This window comes from Triturus cristatus, chromosome 3_2 (genome assembly GCF_964204655.1).
Source record: "Triturus cristatus chromosome 3_2, aTriCri1.1, whole genome shotgun sequence".
In the NCBI taxonomy this organism is placed as follows: domain Eukaryota; kingdom Metazoa; phylum Chordata; class Amphibia; order Caudata; family Salamandridae; genus Triturus; species Triturus cristatus.
This window is the reverse complement of record NC_140584.1, coordinates 1,052,280,652-1,052,302,554: the sequence shown is the minus strand read 5'-3', so window position 1 is coordinate 1,052,302,554 and position 21,903 is coordinate 1,052,280,652. Positions and strand designations below refer to the sequence as shown.

Genomic DNA, 21,903 nt, shown 5'->3' with positions numbered 1-21,903 from the left:
AGGACAGTCTGACATCCATCTGCAGCAGAGAACATAGTTTCCTCCAAAAACGAGAAACAAACTGAGTACCCCTGTCTGACACAACCACAGAGGGAAAACCGTGTAACCTGACTACCTGATGGAGGAATACCGTAGCTAGTTCAGCAGCCGTAGGGAGACCTGGTAGCGGAACAAAATGTGCTGTCTTAGTAAAGAGATCCACTATTACCAACAAGGTGGTGTGGCCCTTAGAAGTGAGTGGTAATTCTACTATAAAGTCCATAGACACTGTGTGCCATGGTAGAGGGGATGTAGGCAGGGGTTGAAGTAATCCCATAGGACTCTGTCGGGACGTCTTACTTTGGGCACACACGTGACAGGTTTCCACAAACTGTTCCACATCTCTTCCAAGAGTAGGCCACCAAAACCATCTTCTAACAGAGGCAATGGTCTTTTTTATCCCAGGGTGTCCGGCCAAGGGGTGTGAATGACACCATTCCAGAGCCTGTCTTTGTAAGTCCAAAGTAGGAAGAACCAGCCCATCCTGCACGTAAACGAACCCTTCCTTTGTAACATGCTCAATAGATTCCACCATCTCTTGTCCACTCACTGTCTGTTGGTCTGTTTTTACTTTAGTGCGGAAGTCTTCTTCTGAAATCCCTCCCACTATTCTGTTCTGCGGTATAATGTGGGGGGGATCTACCTGTTCTTCTGGTAAATCAAACCCTAGCCGGGATAAGGCATTGGCCTTACCGTTCTGTCTACCTGCTCGATATTGAATGGTGAAATCATACTCACTAAAAAATTGAGCCCAACGTAACTGCCTCATGGACAAGGCTTTGGCTGATTTTAAAAATTGCAAGTTACGGTGATCCGTGAAGACCATAACTGTATGTCTAGCCCCCAACAGGTACTGACGCCACTCTTGAAAAGCCTTTTTAATGGCTAAAAGTTCCTTGTCGCCCACAGCATAGTTTGATTCTGCAGGTGTGAACTTATGGGAAAAAAATGCTACTGGATGTAATTCTCCTGTATTGTGATCTGCCTGGGATAACACCCCACCCACTGCAACTTGTGAAGCATCCGCCTCTACTATAAATGGGTACCTGGGATCTGGGTGTTGGAGCACCGGAGCTTGTGTGAAGGCCGTCTTTAACGCTTGAAACGCCTTCTCGGTTTCTGTTGTCCATACAAAGGGAACCCCTTTCTTCAATAGTTTTGTGATAGGCGCTATCATTCTTGAAAATCCATTAATAAAACGCCTATAAAAATTGGCGAAGCCAAGGAAACTTTGAATGTCCTTTACCCTCTGAGGAGCAGGCCAACGATGAATGGCTTCCACCTTTTGGGGGTCCATACTCAACCCTTGTGGCAATATGATAAACCCCAAGAAAGGAACAGTATGGACATGAAACATACATTTCTCGAGTTTGCAATATAAATGATTGTCCCGTAGTCGCTGTAAAACGCTTCTTACGTGGTGTATGTGTTCTTGCAGGGAAGGAGAGTAAATTAGTAAATCGTCAATATAGGCAATGACATAGACATCCAACATCTCCTTCAGCACCTCATTAATGAAAAATTGGAATGCGGAGGGGGCATTACACAGCCCAAAGGGCATTACAAGATACTCATAAAGGCCGTATTTAGTACAGAATGCCGTCTTCCACTCATCTCCCTCCACCACCCTGACCAAGTGATACGCACCTCGTAAGTCCAGTTTGGTGAATACTTGGGCACTTCTCACTCGATCAAGGAGAGAAGAGATGAGTGGGAGAGGGTACCTGTTCTTAATCGTCATCTTATTTAAGGACCTATAGTCTATGCAGCAGCGTAGACCCCCCTCCCGCTTAGGTATAAAAAACAGAGAGGAGGATGCAGGAGATCTGGAAGGACATATAAATCCCATGGCCAACATGGAATCCAGGTATTCTCTCAGGTAAATGTTTTCTTTCTCTGTAAGAGAGTAAACTCTGCTACATGGTATCTTAGCCCCTGATTGCAGATCTATTCGACAATCATATGGTCGATGAGGGGGAAGACTAGTGGCCTCTTCTTCATTGAAAATGGCCTTCAAATCTTGATATTCCTGGGGTAACGTGTTCCCTTCCTCAACCCCTGTCATAGTAATAGTCGGACTAGACGTTGCAGCAGCTGCTGAACAGCAGTCAGGTCGGAACTGAAGCGTTGCTTTCTTCCAATCTATCAAAGGGTTATGCAACCTCAACCAAGGGAGGCCTAACAACACCGGGAACTGAGGAGATTGGATTAAATCGAATTCTATTTTTTCTGCATGATTGGGTTCCAAAAGAACTTGTATGGCCTCGGTTTTGTGTGTGATGGGACCTGATTTTAATACGCTTCCATCTATCGTGGTGACTGTTTCCACATAACCCTTGTCTTTAGCCTGAATAAGTTGTTCTTGGGCCCAAACCTTATCCACAAAGTTCCCTGAAGCTCCCGAATCTATCATGATCTGGATCTTTGTTTTTCCATGTTCCCAGATTAGTTCAGCGGGGACAAAAAAGTGACTGGAGAGAGCCATAAATGGGTTAACCGAAGAGACGCTCAAACCTGAATAACCCGGAGTCCTGGTCTCACAAGGCCCCGGGTTTTCTAGTTTTCCGGCTTCTTGGTCTGTACTGGTTTGGTAGGACAGTTTCTCAGAAAGTGACCCGCTTTCCCGCAATAGAGACATAGCTGATTGTCACGCCTTCGGCGTCTTTCGTCAGGGGTCAAAGGACCCCGTATTGTCCCTATCTGCATGGGTTCCCCTTCATCTACCGCAGAGGCGGTTTCTGCTTTCTTCTCTCGGAAAGTCACTGTCCTACTCTCCGATTTCCCTCTTTCTCTCTTCCGTTCCTGGAGACGATGATCAATTTTGACCACCAAGTCAATAAGTTCTTTACAATTACTAGGGAGATCGACTATCTGTGAGAGGGCGTCTTTAATGTCGTCTCTAAGGCCCCGATAAAACAAAGTACTGCGCTTTTCTTCTGGCCATTCTGCCTCCACCACTAACCTTTGAAACGAAGTAATATATGAGATCAGATCCGTTGTCCCTTGTCTGATGGCCAGTAATTCGGTATCTGCGGACTGAGTATAGGTATGTTTATCGAAGAGCTTTTTGAATTCTCTTTTGAAGGCCTCATAGTCCTGTAATAGAGGGTCGTCCCGTTCTATCAACGGAATTGCCCATTTAGCGGCTGATCCCCCTAAATAAGAGATCATGAAAGCCACCTTTGCCTGGTCTGTTGGAAAACAGTGCGCTTTACATGTAAAATGTAGCTGACACTGACTGATAAAGGTGGCACATCTGGTTGACTCACCCGAAAATCTTTCAGGCGGGGCGAGAGGAATGGATGGAGGAGTGGTTACTTGTATTACCTGAGCTGCGTCCCTAGAACCACCTTCCCCAAGCCTCTCCCTTTGTAGGGTATTGACCCTAGTGGCCAATGCTTGTGTCTCTAGCTGTAGATTCCCTATCATGTTGGCTAAGTCCGCTAATGTAACCTGGGGTAAATCCATGGCGCCCGGGCAGAACAAACCACTTGGGCTTCGCGTTCTGTCAGGTTCTTACCGGATAAGGTTCTGCAGGAGCGCCACCGAGTTCCCACGATGCTGTTGCTAATTCCCAACTTTCCACTCTCACACCGTGTATCTATCAAACCCTAGAATACACAGGTAAGAAGGGAAAGAGGGGAGACAAAACAAGGAAAGAGGGGTAGCATCCAGAGAACTGCAGTCTTCCTCTCAGCTGTGGTCTGGGGACCGTGGAAATCTAGAACGGCACAGAGACTAAATGAATAATGTGAATGCACTTTTGATCCTCCCCCCCCCATACCCCCACTGTAATGAGGGACAGAATAGCAGGATGCCTACCTAGCGAGGGAATAGTGATGGTTGCAAGGTAGAATCTTAAGGAGGCTACCAGCACAGGCACTGGTGTGAAGCAAGACAAACCATCTTGTGTTACAGCGTCTTTCTCTAAGATATCATAAAAGACAAACAATACAGGGATAAGTAGTACTTCCCACATGTGACTATTACACCCTCAAACTACCCCTGCACAGTACCTTGGTTTAGCAGGAACAGGACTTGGAACGGAGTCAGGGAAACCACTGCCAGCCGAAACGGAGGATCCAATCCAAAACCAGGACCTTAGTGCGAGGAATACTGCAGGATACTACTGGACTGGAGAGTGCTTGGCTTGAAACAAAGGTCCAGGTGAAGGAAAGACGGAATCTGAAGGGATTTTGACACTGGGGGGAGTGAGATCGGTTAAACCCGGCCGGCCCACGGGACACAAATCCGGTAAGGTGGGCGGAGCACACCGCTACCCGCTACTGTCGGTTAAGACCGGGAGTAAGGAGAACAAAAGCGCCTGCGGCGCGTTAGAGGGAAAAATGCCCCGAGCGAGATGAACAAGGCTCGGGTGTCAGAGCTCTGACGGCGAGGCTTGGGGAGACCAGAAGTAACAGTTGAAGCCTCTGATGGGAAACGGGTTGCAACGGGTCAAAGAGCAAGGACAAAGTACGGCTACGGAATAGTCCAGGATAAATCAGAACGTCTTGGCAGAATACCGCAACAGCCTGAGGAGCAAACACCTGACCGCGAAGCTCCGAGCTCACCGGAAGTCAGGCTTTTCAACCTGCCTGACCTCGTTGCGCCTGCGCAGTAGTGGGCGGCCATCTTGGAGGGGAGCTCGTTCGTCCGTGGATTGTAATCGGCAGGCATGACAGTCGTTCATTGAGGTACGCTGGTCCGGTGTTGTGGAGTGCTTTGTGAGCGCGGGTTAGGAGTTTGAAGGTGATCCTCTTGTTGACGGGGAGCCAGTGCAGGTCTTTTAGGTGGGCTGTGATGTGGCTGTGACGGGGGATATCAAGGATGAGGTGTGCAGAGGCATTCTGTATGCGTTATAGTCGTTTCTGGAGTTTGGCTGAGGTTCCTGCATAGAGAGCGTTGCCGTAGTCCAGCCTGCTGCTGACGAGGGACTGGGTGACCGTCCTTTTGGCTCCGGTGGGGATCCATCTGTAGATCCTTGGGGTACGCCGCAGATGATCTTGGTGTCTTTAGGACGGAATGGGGGAGGCGGACACTCTGGGTCCTGCCGGTGAGAAAGGAGGTGGTCCAGTCCAGGGCTTTGTTGCGGATCCCTGTGTTGTGGAGGCGTGTGCGGAGGGTGTGATGGCAGACGGTGTCGAAGGCGGCCGAAAGGTCCAGGAGGAGGAGGGCCACGGTTTCTCCGTTGTCCAGCATGGCCCTGATGTCGGTGGCAGCAATGAGGGCTGTTTCGGGGCTGTGGTTGCTGCAGAATCCAGATTGGGATGGGTCCAGGATGTTGTTCTCTTTGAGGAAGGAGGTCAGTTGCCTGTTGACAATCTTCTCGATGACTTTCGCTGGGAACGGGAGTAGGGAGCTGGGCCGGAAGTTCTTGAGGTCCTTGGGGTCTGCCTTAGGTTTCTTGAGTAAGGCGTTGATCTCGGCGTGCTTCCAGCTCGCTGGGAAGATGGCGGTCTCGAAGGAGCTGTTGATGATCTTGCAGAGACGGGGTGCGATGGTGGAGCTTGCTTTGTTGAAGATGTGGTGCGGGCAAGGGTCGGATGGTGAACCGGAGTGGATGGTGCTCATGATTTTGATGGTGTTGTCGTCGTTGACGTGGGTCCAGGAAAGCAGGCGGTTGATGTAGCTGAGGGACGGTGAGTCTAAGGTATCAGTGTCTGTCGGGGGGCCTGCTTGTTGAAGCTGTCGTGGATGTCTGCGATCTTGCGGTGGAAGAAGGTGGCTAGGGAGTCGCATAGGTTTGATGTCGTTGGAGTTGGAGCTGGGGTTGGAGAGTTCCATCACGATGTTGAAGAGCTCTTTGCTGTTGTGTGCGTTATTGTCGATGCGCTCTTTGCAGGAGGTCCTTTTGGCGGTTCGGATGAGTTGGTCGTGTCTGCGGATGGCACTCTTGTAGGCTGTGTTGCTGTCCGGTGTCAGATCATGGTGCCACTTCTTCTCGAGCCTATGGCAGGCCTGCTTGGATTCCTGGAGGTTGGCGGTGAACCAGATGGCTTTTCAGTCGGTGCGTCTGTTCGAGGGCTTCTTGGTCGGGGCGAGAGTGTTGGCGCAGTCGGCAATCCATTGCCTGAGGTTGCGGGCGGCAGAGTCGGTGTAGGTTGTGTCCGTTGGTGGGTTTCAGGCGAGGGTGGTGACTAGCTGGTCTTCGGTGACTTTGCTCCAGCTGCGGTGCGGGGCCCGTTGTGTGCAGTGGTGCGTGGTAGGCTTCTCGAAGGTGAAGTGGACGCAGCGATGGTCGGACGTGGTTGCTGGCGGAGAAGATGGGGTCGAGCGTATGTCCGGCGGAATGGGTGGGTGTCGTGACAAGCTGTTTGAGTCAGAGGTTGGCAAGGTTGCTGAGCAGGGTGGTAGAGTTGCTGTCATTGATGTTCTCAAGGTGGAAGTTCAGGTCTCCGAGGAGGATGTAGTCCGTGGATGCAAGGGTGTGAGTGCTGACGAAGTCGGCGATGGAGTCGCTGAACTGCGGCCAGGGGGTCTGTAGATGAGGGTTCCTCTGAGGGTGGTGTTGGGGTTGGTGTGGATCTGGAAGTGCAGGTGTTTGGCGGCGCTGAGGGTGTTGTCGGTGCTGGTCGAGATTCTGAGAGTGTGTCTGTGAATGATGGTGATTCCTCCTCCTGTTGTGGTTGTGCGGTCCCTGCGGGTGATCTGGTAGCCATCAGGGATGGCTATGGCGATGTCGGGTGCCGAGGAGGGGTTCATCCAGGTCTCCGTCAGGAAGGCGACGTCTGGGGAGGAGGAGTCTAGTAGGTCCCAGAGTTTGATGGCGTGTTTGGGGGCAGAGCGGGTGTTGAGTAGAATGCATCGGAGGTTGTTATGTCCTACTCCGGTGGACGTGGTGGTGGTTTGGAGGCTGGTGTAGCTGCAGTTCCAGCAGGAGAAGGGTCCTTGGGTGCACTTCGGGGATGCCCGGAAGCAGGTGTATGATCGGCCAGTGTTGAGTGCGTGGAGGGTGCTGGCGTCATAGCGGCGTCGGGTGTCGTGGTGTTCGCAGGGACCAGGGGGTCTGGCGCTGGGCGCGGTCCAGGCATGGATGGGCGCAGACGGGCTTGCCTTAGGCACACCTTTGGCGGGCTAGCGGCGTGGCCGCACAGCGGCCGCCATAAGAAGGGGAGGGAGGAGCAGCTGGGAGGTGGGAGCGGGACGAATGGGGGAGTGGGGGGGCGGGGCAACAGCAGCGGGAACAAGGAGAGCATAGCGGGAGGAATTAACAGAAGGGCACAATAATAATAATACAAAAGGAATAAAGGAGGAATAAAATAGATTACAATACAACAACCGAATGCAAAATCACAGCAGGGCATAACAGAAAAAAAAGGGCAGAGCGAGCACACAGATACCTACGGCCTACCACTAGGCTACCAGGGATGAGGCGCAGGTGGTAGCCTGCAGGTGGAGGAGGGCCTCAAACTCATGGCAGTAGCGGCAGCAGCGAGCTCAGGGACACGGGCACAACAGGTGGTGCTGTGCGGCGTGGGGAGCGACCTGCCTGGAACAAGGTCAAGGGTCGCTCTCCTTACCACGCAGCGGCCGCCATAAGAAGGGGAGGTGGGAGGGAGGAGCAGCTGGGAGGCAGGAGCGGGATGAATGGGCGAGCGGGGGTGCAGGGCCGCAGGGGGCGCAGCGGCGGGAACTAGGAGAGCAGAGCGGGCGGAATTAACAGAGGGGCACAATAACAATACAAAAGGAATAAAGGAGGAATAAAACAGATTACAATACAACAACCGAATGCAAAATCACAGCAGGGCAGACAATTAAAAAAGGGGCAGAGCGAGCACACAGATACCTACGTCTACCACTAGGCCACCAGGGATGAGGTGCAGGTGGTAGCCTGTGGGTGGAGGAGGGCCTCAAACTCACGGCAGTAGCGGCAGCAGCGAGCTCAGGGACACGGGCACAACAGGTGGTGCTGTGTGGCGTGGGTGGCGACCTGCCTGGAACAGGGTCAAGGGTCGCTCCCTGTATTAAGTGTAGGATCTAAGGATGAATGGCTCTCTGGATGAAGCACTAGAACTAGGTGTGGGATTTGAGGAAGAAGGTCTCTCTCTCCATGTACTAGGGTTAGGTGTAGAATCTCAGGCAGAAGGTTTCTCAATCCACTACAATGGATTGCATGATCATATGATAAAGTCCTATGTATATACTGGGACTGAGGGTAGAACTGCAGTATTAAAAATCTCTCCAAACATTTGTGGGATCTTGGTGAAGGCCTCAGTCCTCACCATACATTAGAGTGAGTGTGGCTCTCAAGAAAAACATCTCTCCAGATACTGGAGGTAAGTGTAGGATCTCAGGCTGAAGGTCTCTCCAAGGAATACATTAACTGGTAGGAAGATTGTAAGATGGAATTTTCCCCAGATGTAATTAAGAGCACTGTCACTCAAAAGAGGTAGAGAACCAATTACAGGACCTTGTAGGATCACAGGTAAGATTTCATTGCGCAGAGTAAAAGCTCAATGTCTGGTGAGATTCGGTCTAGATATCGCCGGCTCCTACAGAGTGGGATCTTCATCCTCTGAGGAAGAAAAACATGTGTTACAGGAGCATAACAAAATGAGGGAAAATGCAATGAGTGCTAACTCAATGGGGGAAGGTAGGTAGGGTTAAGAAATGAGGTGGGTGTGTGAGAGTGGAAGGTAAGCATGATTTACATAGTCTAGGTGTGAGCAGGACAGTAGTCTGGTGTGGGAAGAAAGGCAAGAAAAAGGACAGACTATGTGCGTGAATTTAAAAGTGGGTATATATGAGGAAGACAACATGTGGGAAACTGAATGTAGATGAGGGGCAGGGGTTGGATGTGAACAGAAATGTGAGTGGTAGAAAACAATTTTGTCTGGATTACTTATTGGTAGTAGAAAATACGACTATGGCTGTGAATATCGAATGCCGAAATCAATGGGACAGAATACTGATACAACAATATCAATTGACAAAATACCAAAAAGTGAGTTCAGAGAGAGAGGAGAGTAGTAACTAATCTTCTCATCTAAGGACCATGAAGATATATATCACCAAGGTACCAAGCTCCAAGGAAGATATATATCACCAAGGTACCTACAGAAAATATATCAAAACTTACCTTTCTGACCTCCATAGCTGCCAACAGAAGAACAATAGCACTAACCAAAGTGGTTCTGTTTATATGGGTTGCCAGGTACCGACTCTCATCTCGCGAAATAAGAAAATGGAACAAAGAAGCCTTGTGCTAACCTTTCCCGATACCACTAAGGGATGGGAATGCTGACCCCAGTGGCTTCCATGCAGCACATTCTGAGACAAGAACTAGTGAACGGGAATGGTATCTCGGAGTGCTGCACTGAATATTTGTCAGCCAATCGAGATTAAATGTAAGCATGTACATTAAAACAGAAAAAACGTCTAACCTTAAACTGGAAGTCTTGGAAGGGAGGAGAGTATTTATACATCATAGCAATGTGAAATAGATAAAGGACTATGCTGTGCATAGTATGTTTTTTCAGAGTGAGGGAAACAGTCTGGGATGGGGCCTCGGACTGGGACAAGGAGACAGGCAAAGGGGTAATGGAGTACTTAGGCATTTGTCTGGCTTCGAGGAACAGCAGTGGACTCCGTCAACAACATGGAAAAAGGGTGTGTGGCTCCCATCTCTTAAACACCCAGGAACACTCAAGTAATACTAGGGCTATCTTCCACTTAGTAAGCAAATCCTCACCAGCAAAAGAGGAAAACCTGGGATTCTGTTGCCAGTATAGTGCAGCATCGGTCGGAGAATCTGCAACAATACCCTTTTGTAGGGACAGTGCTTGCACACTTCTGGAAGGAAATCCCAAAGATTATATATCGTCCTTAACTTACCAGGCTCAAAGCCTTGGTTCCTCCAGGGACTTAAGTCGAGGGGAGGAATCTGGTTGCAACTCACAAAATCTTGTGGGTAACTGTTTCCCTTGAAGACATTTCTGGACACTTCTGTTATAGCCGTGTTGTCACAGATGACTCGCGCCAGTGTGACCTTTTCCAGAGAGCCTTGTTGGGCACTGCTGAAAACACCAGGATTCATAAAATGATACCTGTGTAGGAAAGAATGGAGTACACATGGTGAAAGTCTACTTATTATACGCGTTTCACACCAGTACTATCAGCTACAACTGCCATTATCACATTCCTGCTAGTCCACAAGGCCTACACCAATTAACTCCAAACCTCTAATTTACACTGCGTGATGATATGCACATCCAGATAGACTTTGCCCTATCCAAAAATAATTAGCAAATGTAAGTCTGACTTGCACATACACATGGCAAGATTTATTGCTTCAAGCAATTCATAAAAAATGACCACGCAGCATTAACGCCTTTACTCATGCACATTATTATCTGTAAGAGTGTAATATTGCACTTGAGTAAATCCCTTTTGCGGTGTGAGTGATCTGTTCCTGCTATCAGCACCTAGCATTATTGTACAGCTGGGAAATGTCAAATTGAATGGTAAAGTTCTCAGAAGAGTCTAGCTTGATGACCCCATTCCAATTCTGGACTAGAAATAAGCTTACAAGTTGAGTTCCCAGCACCACAGACCCCATGTTTGAGATGTGGGTTTTCCTTTTTAAAAATGCTGCATTTAGATATGTAGTCCAATTGAGTTAGTGCCCCTCTTAGAATGCAATAGATAGATAAAGGGAAGTCCAGGATTGGAAAATTGTCTCTCTGATGGAGTCATCTAGTAACCTTAAATACTTTCTATTAGGCCATGAAGGATACCACACCACTGTCACCTCACCATGTACCTTTCATACGTGTCCAGAGTGATTGCTGCACTCAAACTATGCACACATTGATAACGTTTCCAAACATTTACATATTCTTCTACAGACTGCCCTCTTAGATATTCCTTGTTCTGTAAACATTTAAGTCAGAGTTAGGAATTTCATAATTCACGTTCATTTCCAGAAATATTGAGCTTTTGTGCTGTCTGCATTGATTTTCATACAGCTCATTGAATCGTGATAAATCGGAGGGAGAAACACATGTTGGCTGCTCCTGGAAGTTGCAATTGAACTGACAGGCAAACAGAAATCAGGAATACAATAGATGTCATTTAAAATCTGATTTGAACAGTGTTTAACTGCTATGTAATTTTGTAAGCATGAGCTTCTTCTCCTTTGTCATTACCAATCATTGGTTGCCCACAGGTCTGTAAGGGGCATAAGGTTGTCTATCCTAACAGATTTAACCCTGAAGGGAACTCTCCTTACACATATTTACCTAAAGAGGTCTATCACAACAGACACAGGCCTGAAGGGGACTCTTTTGACACCTATATACCGAAAGAGATTTACCCCAACAGACACCGCCCTGAAGGGAACTCTACTTACACATATATAGTTAAAGAGATTTATCCCAACAGACATACATCTGATGGGGACTTCTCTTTACAGAAAGAAACACAAGGGGTGTCTGCCAACAGACACAGAGAAAATCTATATTCCCACAGACACAGGGTCTTCTTCATACAGAGGTACACATTCTCTCCCCAAAGGCACCTAGTCATCTCTTAACTGTCCCCAGGGGTCTCTCACCACAGATCAAGAGCCACTACCTTCTGAGAAAAGCATAGGGGTTGTTTGTTTACAGGGAGTTCAGTTGCTCAATACCAGATCTTCTCACACAAACATTCGAAAATGTTCTAAAGAATGATGCACTTACCTGTCACCATCCCGGGCCACTCGGAACTGGTTTCCAATGATGCAGGCTAGAAGAGGTCCAACTTTACCACCAGGAACAAAAGGTTCTGCCATTCCTCCAAGCAACATATCAATATTATTGGGAGTCCCATAGCGGTCCATCAACGTTTTAGCCAGGTCACTATTATTCAGGACTTTTTGGAGTTCTTCCAGATTTTGTGGTTCAGAGAGTCCACAAAAACGCCGCCAAGCATTGTAACCTATTGCGAGAGATAGACAGTAGAGTGGTGAGAATAATGTAATTTTCAAATTTATACCTGGAACCAGAAATCAGTTAAATTTGTATTAGGCGGTGGGAAGTTGGAAGGTTGAAAGCAGCTTTCAAAATCATCAGTGAGGGTCAATGTACCATGGCATTGGTGTACCTTAGAGATATGTAGGAGCAAAACTATCTATTGTCTCATGTCATGTATGACAATTTTAGTCTGATTTGGCTTCTTAGCAAACAATCATTTGAATTCTGTTTTTAATTTTAAAGTGAAGCCACACTTCCCAGGATGAAAGGTGCATATGTTTCAAAGCCTGGACTTGCTGATGGGACAGAATTCTATAATAAAGGAGCACACATGTAGAATCTAAGATCTCCTGTGTTTTAATGTGCTCATTTTGAAGCCCATATGATGAAATGGCTTACTGACCAAATACCCATCCGGACACGTATGTCTTAATATTCTCACTTCAACTGTTGATTCTTCTTGCCCATGTTTCAGAATATCAAAGTTTGTTCATTGATTTAGAGGCTCTATCATTTGCATATGTCAGGCTGTTTGTTAAATATCTTGGTGCTAACCTTCTTAAACCATCTTTCATAACCACCGTAGGAGTTCACTAAAGCGCCCTAGCTACTGCCCTTGCAGTGACTCCTAGGGTCAGGAAAGCCCGAATGGGTGGCTGCTCTTTTGGAGTTTGTTCCTCCGGGTTATGGAATAATCTCCCTTTGCATTTGGGAGTAGGACCTGTTGAGGCTCCTTTCAGGGAAAATCTTAAAACTTGGCTGTTTAGACAAAGCCATTCCTTCTAGTGCCATTACACTAGCTTTAACCAGTGTCTTACTCCATTCTTCCCTCTTTTCGAGGCTTTTTTGCCTTTTGCGCCGCCTCTCGATTCCTCCTGTTCGGGCTGCAATCCTAGCTCCGGGAAGCTCCAGCTGGAGTAATCTGTGCGCTCTAGAAAACTTTATAACATAACGTAAAAGCCAGGTACCTCAGGCTGCTTTTCAAATGTAATCATCATAACCTCTTTTTGGGCTCTTTTTTTCTGTTACGAAACAGCTTCACTTTCGACCTCTGCAAGCCCCCCACTCGTTTCCTTTTATGAAATCAGTAAAGGAAGTAGTTCCTTTTAAAAATGTGCAAGCTATAGAGAAGTAACCTGAGCAGAGGTTGAAACCTGGTACCTGAGCAGTCAAAGATTAGGTAAAAACAGTAAGTGGGTCTTATTTCAATAATATGTGTAATTAAACTGGAAGTTTATGCTTTGACTGTACATTGAAGTGGTGGGTTGTGTTTACTGCAGTGAGAGTTAAATGTAAAGGGGACAAAGAAAGAAAACCTATTCGCCATGAACCCTATATGGCACATTGAGCAACCAGGGCATGTCTAAGAAACACTATTGGGGAACTCAGCCTCCCATACTAATTTAAGTCTTATCCATGACAGGCTGGCACTTTTAGAAGAACACTGGCAAGTTTAAGTAGTCACCTGCAGAACCTGCCCAACCTTCTGGTGTATTTGTGCATCACAATGGCAATTTTGAGCAGTACCTCTGGCAAGCTGGCATAACGAGCATCATTCGCAAGAAGCGCCTGCGACTATTAGAGCAGCACCCTAATGTTATTGCAGAAACCTCCAACATTAGAGCAATACTCAAGAATGTATTAATATAAATACCCTGGTAGATTCTGGCGATGGTCTACTTTGCTTGCTTGGTGAAGTAAGTGGTCGGAATAAGTAGCAGTACTGCACTCCAACCTATCACCAATGTCACTTGCTGCCACCTTATACACTAGACAAACACATTTTTAGGTAAAAGCCTTTGCTTTCGGTTGAACAAGTCTGTTTGAGGTACATCTACAAATGTGTGATCTTACTTTGGAGAACAGAGCCTCTCCACAGTTTCTTACCAGAAAACCATGTTGTTGTTCCCATGGCTACTTACCTGGAAGGCTCAGCTCTCGTTGGGGGAACAACCTTTACAACGCAACTTTTACACCGCACTACCATTACAACGAAACTTTTACAACGCATGCGATGTTACAACGCATGCTTTTACAACGCAAGTCTTTACATCGACTTGCACTAGATGGAGTGCTAACATTAGAAATAGTGTAGTTTACTATCCAAACACCTTCCCTACTGCAACGTGGACTGGAGTTAGAATAGTAAATTACACATTTCTAATGTCAGCACGCCATCTAGTGTATGTCGATGTAAAGACTTGCGTTGTAAAAGCATGCGTTGTAACATCGCATGCGTTTTAAAACTTTCGTTGTAACAGCATGCGTTGTAAAAGCATGCGTTGTAACGTCATACATCCCTCTCGTTGTAATGGTTTAATAGCTGATGGCTCGTGTTTAGGCCTCTTTCTTTCCCTCCTTCCCTGGTTTCTTACCTGCGAATCCTTCTCACTCCACCTTCTCTTTTTTACCTATGTTTCATGTTCACTCTTCTTCTACTCCTTTGTCAGTGAAGCTTTATTCTCTTATATCTGGCTTCTTTACCTGTTTACCTGTGATATCAGTGTTTCCCCACTTTGCTCGGTTCCTCACCAAAAAGGATGTTCTGTCCTCTATTGCAGTAATACCTGGGATGCCGTGATCTCTTCCCCGTTGCACGTTCCTAGCTACTGGATCAGGTAGAAACGTCTCGATTACTTCAAAGGGACGTTCTCTCGCTTCTTCCAACATCATCTCAATCTCCCTGTTCAGCTCTGTAAAATTTGACACGATGAGGCCGCGAAGAACAGGGTCGATGCCACCTGTGAAACCAAATTATCAATATGATTATTACATCTGTACCATGATCATGACTATGTTACTATATTGAATGAATAAGGAAGTTTTTAAAAATCTACTTGTTTACCTAAGATGTGGCCTGTATGAAGGGTTCTGAAAGAAAGACTTTCTGGTTAGCCTACAGTGGTAGGCAAACCATGCATGGTCTGTTATTGTATTTAACAGAGTCTAAAGGTGTCTTCTGATTGGATAGAGTAAATACTTTTGTACGGCATATGTGAACATTCAACCACCCTTGTATATTTTGGGGCATTCCGCAGAAAGTAGAGTTTTGTTTTTGGAGCGCACGTATGGTTTGAACTTGGGCTGAACCTGGACTGCATGGTACTGTGTGGTGTAGTGTGCTGGCTTTGATTTGGATTATCCCTTTTCAACTTGGATTTACCTTTTGAGTTTCCTGAATGACTGTTATGGGAACATCCCTTAAATCCCTGACTGATCCACTAAATGCTGATTCTCATCCTGCCAGTAATTTAGCAAAGGAGCTTCACTGTGGCTATAAACTAGAAAAGGCACATTTTTAAAACCTTTCGGTCCAGCCAATCACATACCTTGAAAGTCAGTGAATAATTTTCTATGTTGACTCACCTTCGAACCTACACTTGGATTTTCCCTCACTCCATTAGTACTTTTGAAAGTTCAGGATGTTCATTTCTCCTCACTGTATAAAAGCTGTACAATGCAATTCTCAGGGTCAATCTCTGACTTCGACTGGGTGTAAGTGCGCTACACCAATGCTACAGAGCTGCAGGCTGTATCTGGAAGGATGTGATCAAACAATAATACAGCAACAGGTTGAAACTAGCACACACTCATTTAGAGCTTTCCTCATGGGGAGACCTATATTCTGCAGCAAAGGGTCTTTGTTAGATCCTTTAACTAGGTTTTGTACTTTTTTCTCTGTTCTTTAGTCATTGTAATGCCTACGTGTGTGCAGCATACCAAAGATACCCTCAGTTTTTAAAAGATGATTGAATTTCACTCTACCAAACTTGATTACACTCAATGTAGAACCTCTCTATACTGATATCGTTCAAAGAGCCACCTTAACCTATGCAGAGGAAATTTAGGGGGGAAACCATATGATTGTAATACATACTCACTCAAAGTAACCTTTATTTGGTTATTCATAACGATAAAGTGCAGTGCATACACATATTTACTTTGTTCACTGTATAAAATTTCATTTTTTAAAGTTAAAACGATGTTTACCTTACCCTAAAATGCTTTTCATTTACATTTACATGCTTGCTTGCCATTGATAAAATCACACATCCCAAGTTTTTTAATTAATTCATTCCTTTCAATATAGTTCATAAAACAGTCCATTTGTAATACATATTCATGTCTTTCATGACGCAACTAACGGAAAAGGCCTAACAAAAAATGTCCTCAAATACAATAGGAGGAACTCTTGTGCTCACATTTTGCACAGAGTCTGGCAAATCTGTATACTAGTTCCTTTGAGAAAAAGGATATTTTTCAGCAAAGTACCCTCTAAGTAGCTTCAATCTGTTTTGAAGCTATATACATTGAATCGTAGCCATTTGGGAAGATAATGAGACAACAGCTAGCCAGTTTCTGGCTAGATAAACCAACAGAAAAGTCAATCGAAACTGCAGCTCAAATAAGTAGCATGAACAGTGTACCTGGACTTGGAACTTGAGTCAGAAGATGAGAAATTGAAAAGTAAGGTACATTTTAAAACTATGGATAGAAAGTCTCTTCTCTCGATTGAAAGCTTCGGAACAAAATTGCCGGTAGGCAAATATTGACAAATCCGAAGGAACGGCTCTGCTAGCAAAGACCTTAAAAACATAGGGTGGTGATCTTATGCAAAAAAGAAATTGCTGAATTAAAATTTTAAGTAGAGGCAAAAACTGCTTAAAATAATTAAAGGCTGCCTTAATAAAGAAACATCAGAATTCCAAAAAGGAAAGGATCCCGTGTATCTACATACAAGAATAAATAACAATAAAAAAAATACTTAAGTAATGAAAAGATCATTAAAATAGAGACACTGTGGTTTAATCAACCACTCTTTGTTTTTAAATTGACGAGAAATATGAAGAATCATTCGGAACATACTAAGCCTATGAAGAAGATAAAACAATATGATTACATTATGCGTGAAATCTTCCTAGAGTACAAGGACATCATCCTTGTGGCAGCTGGTCTATGTGTCAACATTCAAAACTTCTAACTTTATTTACTTTGGGCTGGGCCACCTCGGGAAAAATGGAAATTCACAAACTGTAATTCTGGGGCATAATATACATGACAGTATGTCCATGTAGATCAAAGCGATTAGCAATGACAATATCTAAAGACAGACAGCTGACGATAAAGCACCGCAGAACTATCAAAATGTGTACACTCACTACACAATTAGGTACACTATAAAGAGATTTTTAATGGACCATATTGGAAAGAACGACAACTATAAGCGATGGATCAATTATATAAAAGACCCAACTGAAAAAAGTAGAATGATGATGATATTTTGCTCAATGCAGTCAGAATAGAGGCTTAAAGGACGGTGTGGGTTGTAATGTGTGAATATAAGCTTACATTGAGTGAGGAATATGGGCACATGTCCTCTTTAAAGAGGTTTTTTCTTTAAAATGGTCAATAAGAGAATTTAGACACAGATTTACATAGATTTTTGTGTCAGGTTTGTGTCACCTTTTTAATGCAGATCTGACGCAAAATCCTTTTGGGCATTTATAAAGCAAAGCTATAGGGTATTTTCGTAGCTTTGTAACAGAACGCAGCACGTTAAGCTGCTTTGCATTATTTTGCAGCAGGTAGGCATTCCATGGGCGGCACACGGTTGTTCCTGTGCATTCACCCATAGATTTTGATGCAAACCCATTTCTACAATTACATATTTGGAACGTATGTCTAAACTTTATTTATATATATTCAAAGTCAGTGGTCACATCAAAGGAAACATACAACATTGAAATGCCCGCGAGTGCGGCATTGGTACATCAGAGGTTGTGTAGAACAAAGAGAGCAAGGAATAACATACACAGTAGAAATGACAATCCAAGCATATCATACAAAGTCAGGGCATTCATTTGCATAATATTGTAACTTTGAATGGAACACTCGGCACATCAACCCAATGGAAATTGAATGTGAGAGTATTAAGTATGATCAAATGTGTAAGTCAGTATCCGTGGCCAAACAAAGAATCCCTGAGTGGTTGCCAAATGTCCATCGGTCTTGAGGTAAGGGGAAGTAGTGTTGCATTTACTTCACTAGTTGAATCACAATACCCCAGACTATTAAGCCATGCCTTAGTGGTAGGGCGGTTCCAGCTTCCCCAGTGCAATACCACTTGTCATTTGGTCAAAAGCAGTGCTTTCCCTGTATATGTGCAAGACAACTTGGGGGCATCTGCAACATAGCCTGTAAGTGCCAGAAGAGGGTCTGGGTGCAATGGAACATTGATTATTAATCCAAGACGTTCAAATACCGTTGTCCAATAGGGCTTAATGTGTGGACAGGTCCAAGTAAGGTGCGCAAAATCAGCATCGGGTGCATTGCACTTCAGATAGTTGGAAGATCTAGTGCGGTCTATTTTAGCAAGTGTGCTAGGGGTGACATATGCCCTGTGCAGACATTTTAAATGAAGCAGTTTGTGGCGGTGATTTGGAGAAACACGTTTGATCTGCATACAGCAATAATACCACTCCTAGACGGTTATTGCTCGGCCCAGGTCATTCCCCCATTGTTCCTATATCTTCTTGTCATGGGCAGGTCTAAGTGATATAAAGGCCGTGTAGAGTTCAGAAACCTGTCTACATCCGCCGAATGTAGAGAACAAGAGTCAGAGGTGAGAAGTCAGCAGGGCCTATAGAGTAGGAAGACGTGCATGCGCGGGATGCGGCATGGAGCCGGCGCAGGAGGAAAAGATCCATATGTGTGGCTTGGAAGAATCTAAAATCATTAGTGTGTGAGAGAGCGTGGTCATTTGGGAAGAAGTCAACCATCGTGTATAATTCAAATTTGCAAAGTGTGCATATTACCACTCTTTCCCGAGTAGGTGAGGCTCAAGGGTTATTAGCCAATGGAATATAGTGGGTCCATCTCCGGCGGCAATCGAGTTTCCGCCATGCCCAGCATGTGGTGGAAAGTGTTTGAATATCGGCAGGGTAAAGTCTGATGCCACTCGGTAAGATAGCTGACAGAGGGAGATCGTCAGCTTGGTCTTTTTCCCGAATGGAGTAGGGGAGTCTGGCATCTGGGTGAAACCAATATGATGCAAATTGCCCCAGTGCTACGAGATAATAGATTTGGGAACTCCGAAACCACCTCTGTTGTAGGGGAGGACGAGTGTGTCCCATCGAATTCTGGGTCATCGACCTGCTCAGAAAAGGCGCTACAACAAAAGAACGATGGATTTAACCCAGATCTCTTGACTGGGGGAGAATGTCTGCATTGTCAGCATTCCGTCCATCATTTGTTTGTTGTAACGCTTTTCGCCCTAAGTGGGATGGGTATTCCCAGACGTGGGACCCGTGCTCACTACGCCACTGGAGTCAAGCTATCCTGGCTGATGACGGCTGATAGCCAGAAACCGGTCCTAGGATGCTTGATTCCGGTCCAGGGAAGACATGGCTTGGCAGTTCGGGCTGGACTGTTCCCATGAGGCACAGGGTCAAGACTGATTTGCATATGGCCATGTCTGAACTGGGGTGGCGTAGTGGGCAAAAGAACGATGGATTTAACCCAGATCTCTTGACTGGGGGAGAATGTCTGCATTGTCAGCATTCCGTCCATCATTTGTTTGTTGTAACACTTTTCGCCCCAAGTGGGATGGGTATTCCCAGACGTGGGACCCGTGCTCACTACGCCACTGGAGTCAAGCTATCCTGGCTGATGACGGCTGATAGCCAGAAACCGGTCCTAGGATGCTTGATTCCGGTCCAGGGAAGACATGGCTTGGCAGTTCGGGCTGGACTGTTCCCATGAGGCACAGGGTCAAGACTGATTTGCATATGGCCATGTCTGAACTGGGGTGGCGTAGTGGGCAAAAGAACGATGGATTTAACCCAGATCTCTTGACTGGGGGAGAATGTCTGCATTGTCAGCATTCCGTCCATCATTTGTTTGTTGTAACGCTTTTCGCCCTAAGTGGGATGGGTATTCCCAGACGTGGGACCCGTGCTCACTACGCCACTGGAGTCAAGCTATCCTGGCTGATGACGGCTGATAGCCAGAAACCGGTCCTAGGATGCTTGATTCCGGTCCAGGGAAGACATGGCTTGGCAGTTCGGGCTGGACTGTTCCCATGAGGCACAGGGTCAAGACTGATTTGCATATGGCCATGTCTGAACTGGGGTGGCGTAGTGGGCAAAAGAACGATGGATTTAACCCAGATCTCTTGACTGGGGGAGAATGTCTGCATTGTCAGCATTCCGTCCATCATTTGTTTGTTGTAACGCTTTTCGCCCTAAGTGGGATGGGTATTCCCAGACGTGGGACCCGTGCTCACTACGCCACTGGAGTCAAGCTATCCTGGCTGATGACGGCTGATAGCCAGAAACCGGTCCTAGGATGCTTGATTCCGGCCCAGGGAAGACATGGCTTGGCAGTTCGGGCTGGACTGTTCCCATGAGGCACAGGGTCAAGACTGATTTGCATATGGCCATGTCTGAACTGGGGTGGCGTAGTGGGCAAAAGAACGATGGATTTAACCCAGATCTCTTGACTGGGGGAGAATGTCTGCATTGTCAGCATTCCGTCCATCATTTGTTTGTTGTAACGCTTTTCGCCCTAAGTGGGATGGGTATTCCCAGACGTGGGACCCGTGCTCACTACGCCACTGGAGTCAAGCTATCCTGGCTGATGACGGCTGATAGCCAGAAACCGGTCCTAGGATGCTTGATTCCGGTCCAGGGAAGACATGGCTTGGCAGTTCGGGCTGGACTGTTCCCATGAGGCACAGGGTCAAGACTGATTTGCATATGGCCATGTCTGAACTGGGGTGGCGTAGTGGGCAAAAGAACGATGGATTTAACCCAGATCTCTTGACTGGGGGAGAATGTCTGCATTGTCAGCATTCCGTCCATCATTTGTTTGTTGTAACGCTTTTCGCCCTAAGTGGGATGGGTATTCCCAGACGTGGGACCCGTGCTCACTACGCTACTGGAGTCAAGCTATCCTGGCTGATGACGGCTGATAGCCAGAAACCGGTCCTAGGATGCTTGATTCCGGTCCAGGGAAGACATGGCTTGGCAGCTCGGGCTGGACTGTTCCCATGAGGCACAGGGTCAAGACTGATTTGCATATGGCCATGTCTGAACTGGGGTGGCGTAGTGGGCAAAAGAACGATGGATTTAACCCAGATCTCTTGACTGGGGGAGAATGTCTGCATTGTCAGCATTCCGTCCATCATTTGTTTGTTGTAACGCTTTTCGCCCTAAGTGGGATGGGTATTCCCAGACGTGGGACCCGTGCTCACTACGCCACTGGAGTCAAGCTATCCTGGCTGATGACGGCTGATAGCCAGAAACCGGTCCTAGGATGCTTGATTCCGGTCCAGGGAAGACATGGCTTGGCAGTTCGGGCTGGACTGTTCCCATGAGGCACAGGGTCAAGACTGATTTGCATATGGCCATGTCTGAACTGGGGTGGCGTAGTGGGCAAAAGAACGATGGATTTAACCCAGATCTCTTGACTGGGGGAGAATGTCTGCATTGTCAGCATTCCGTCCATCATTTGTTTGTTGTAACGCTTTTCGCCCTAAGTGGGATGGGTATTCCCAGACGTGGGACCCGTGCTCACTACGCCACTGGAGTCAAGCTATCCTGGCTGATGACGGCTGATAGCCAGAAACCGGTCCTAGGATGCTTGATTCCGGTCCAGGGAAGACATGGCTTGGCAGTTCGGGCTGGACTGTTCCCATGAGGCACAGGGTCAAGACTGATTTGCATATGGCCATGTCTGAACTGGGGTGGCGTAGTGGGCAAAAGAACGATGGATTTAACCCAGATCTCTTGACTGGGGGAGAATGTCTGCATTGTCAGCATTCCGTCCATCATTTGTTTGTTGTAACGCTTTTCGCCCTAAGTGGGATGGGTATTCCCAGACGTGGGACCCGTGCTCACTACGCCACTGG

General features: G+C 46.5%; 1 protein-coding gene across 3 annotated transcripts in view; it reads right to left on the bottom strand.

Annotated features, from left to right (window-relative positions):
• LOC146859096 (eosinophil peroxidase-like) overlaps positions 1 to 21,903 on the bottom strand; it is a 306,952-nt gene that overhangs the window by 5,522 nt on the left and 279,527 nt on the right. For all 3 annotated transcript variants that reach the window (XM_085649750.1, XM_085649749.1, XM_085649751.1), the window contains 3 exons: positions 14,561 to 14,734; positions 11,721 to 11,958; positions 9,874 to 10,085 (listed from right to left, as the gene is read on the bottom strand). In XM_085649750.1, coding sequence (XP_085505876.1) covers positions 9,874 to 10,085; positions 11,721 to 11,958; positions 14,561 to 14,734 — 624 coding nt within the window. The remainder of the gene's footprint in view (positions 1 to 9,873; positions 10,086 to 11,720; positions 11,959 to 14,560; positions 14,735 to 21,903) is intronic.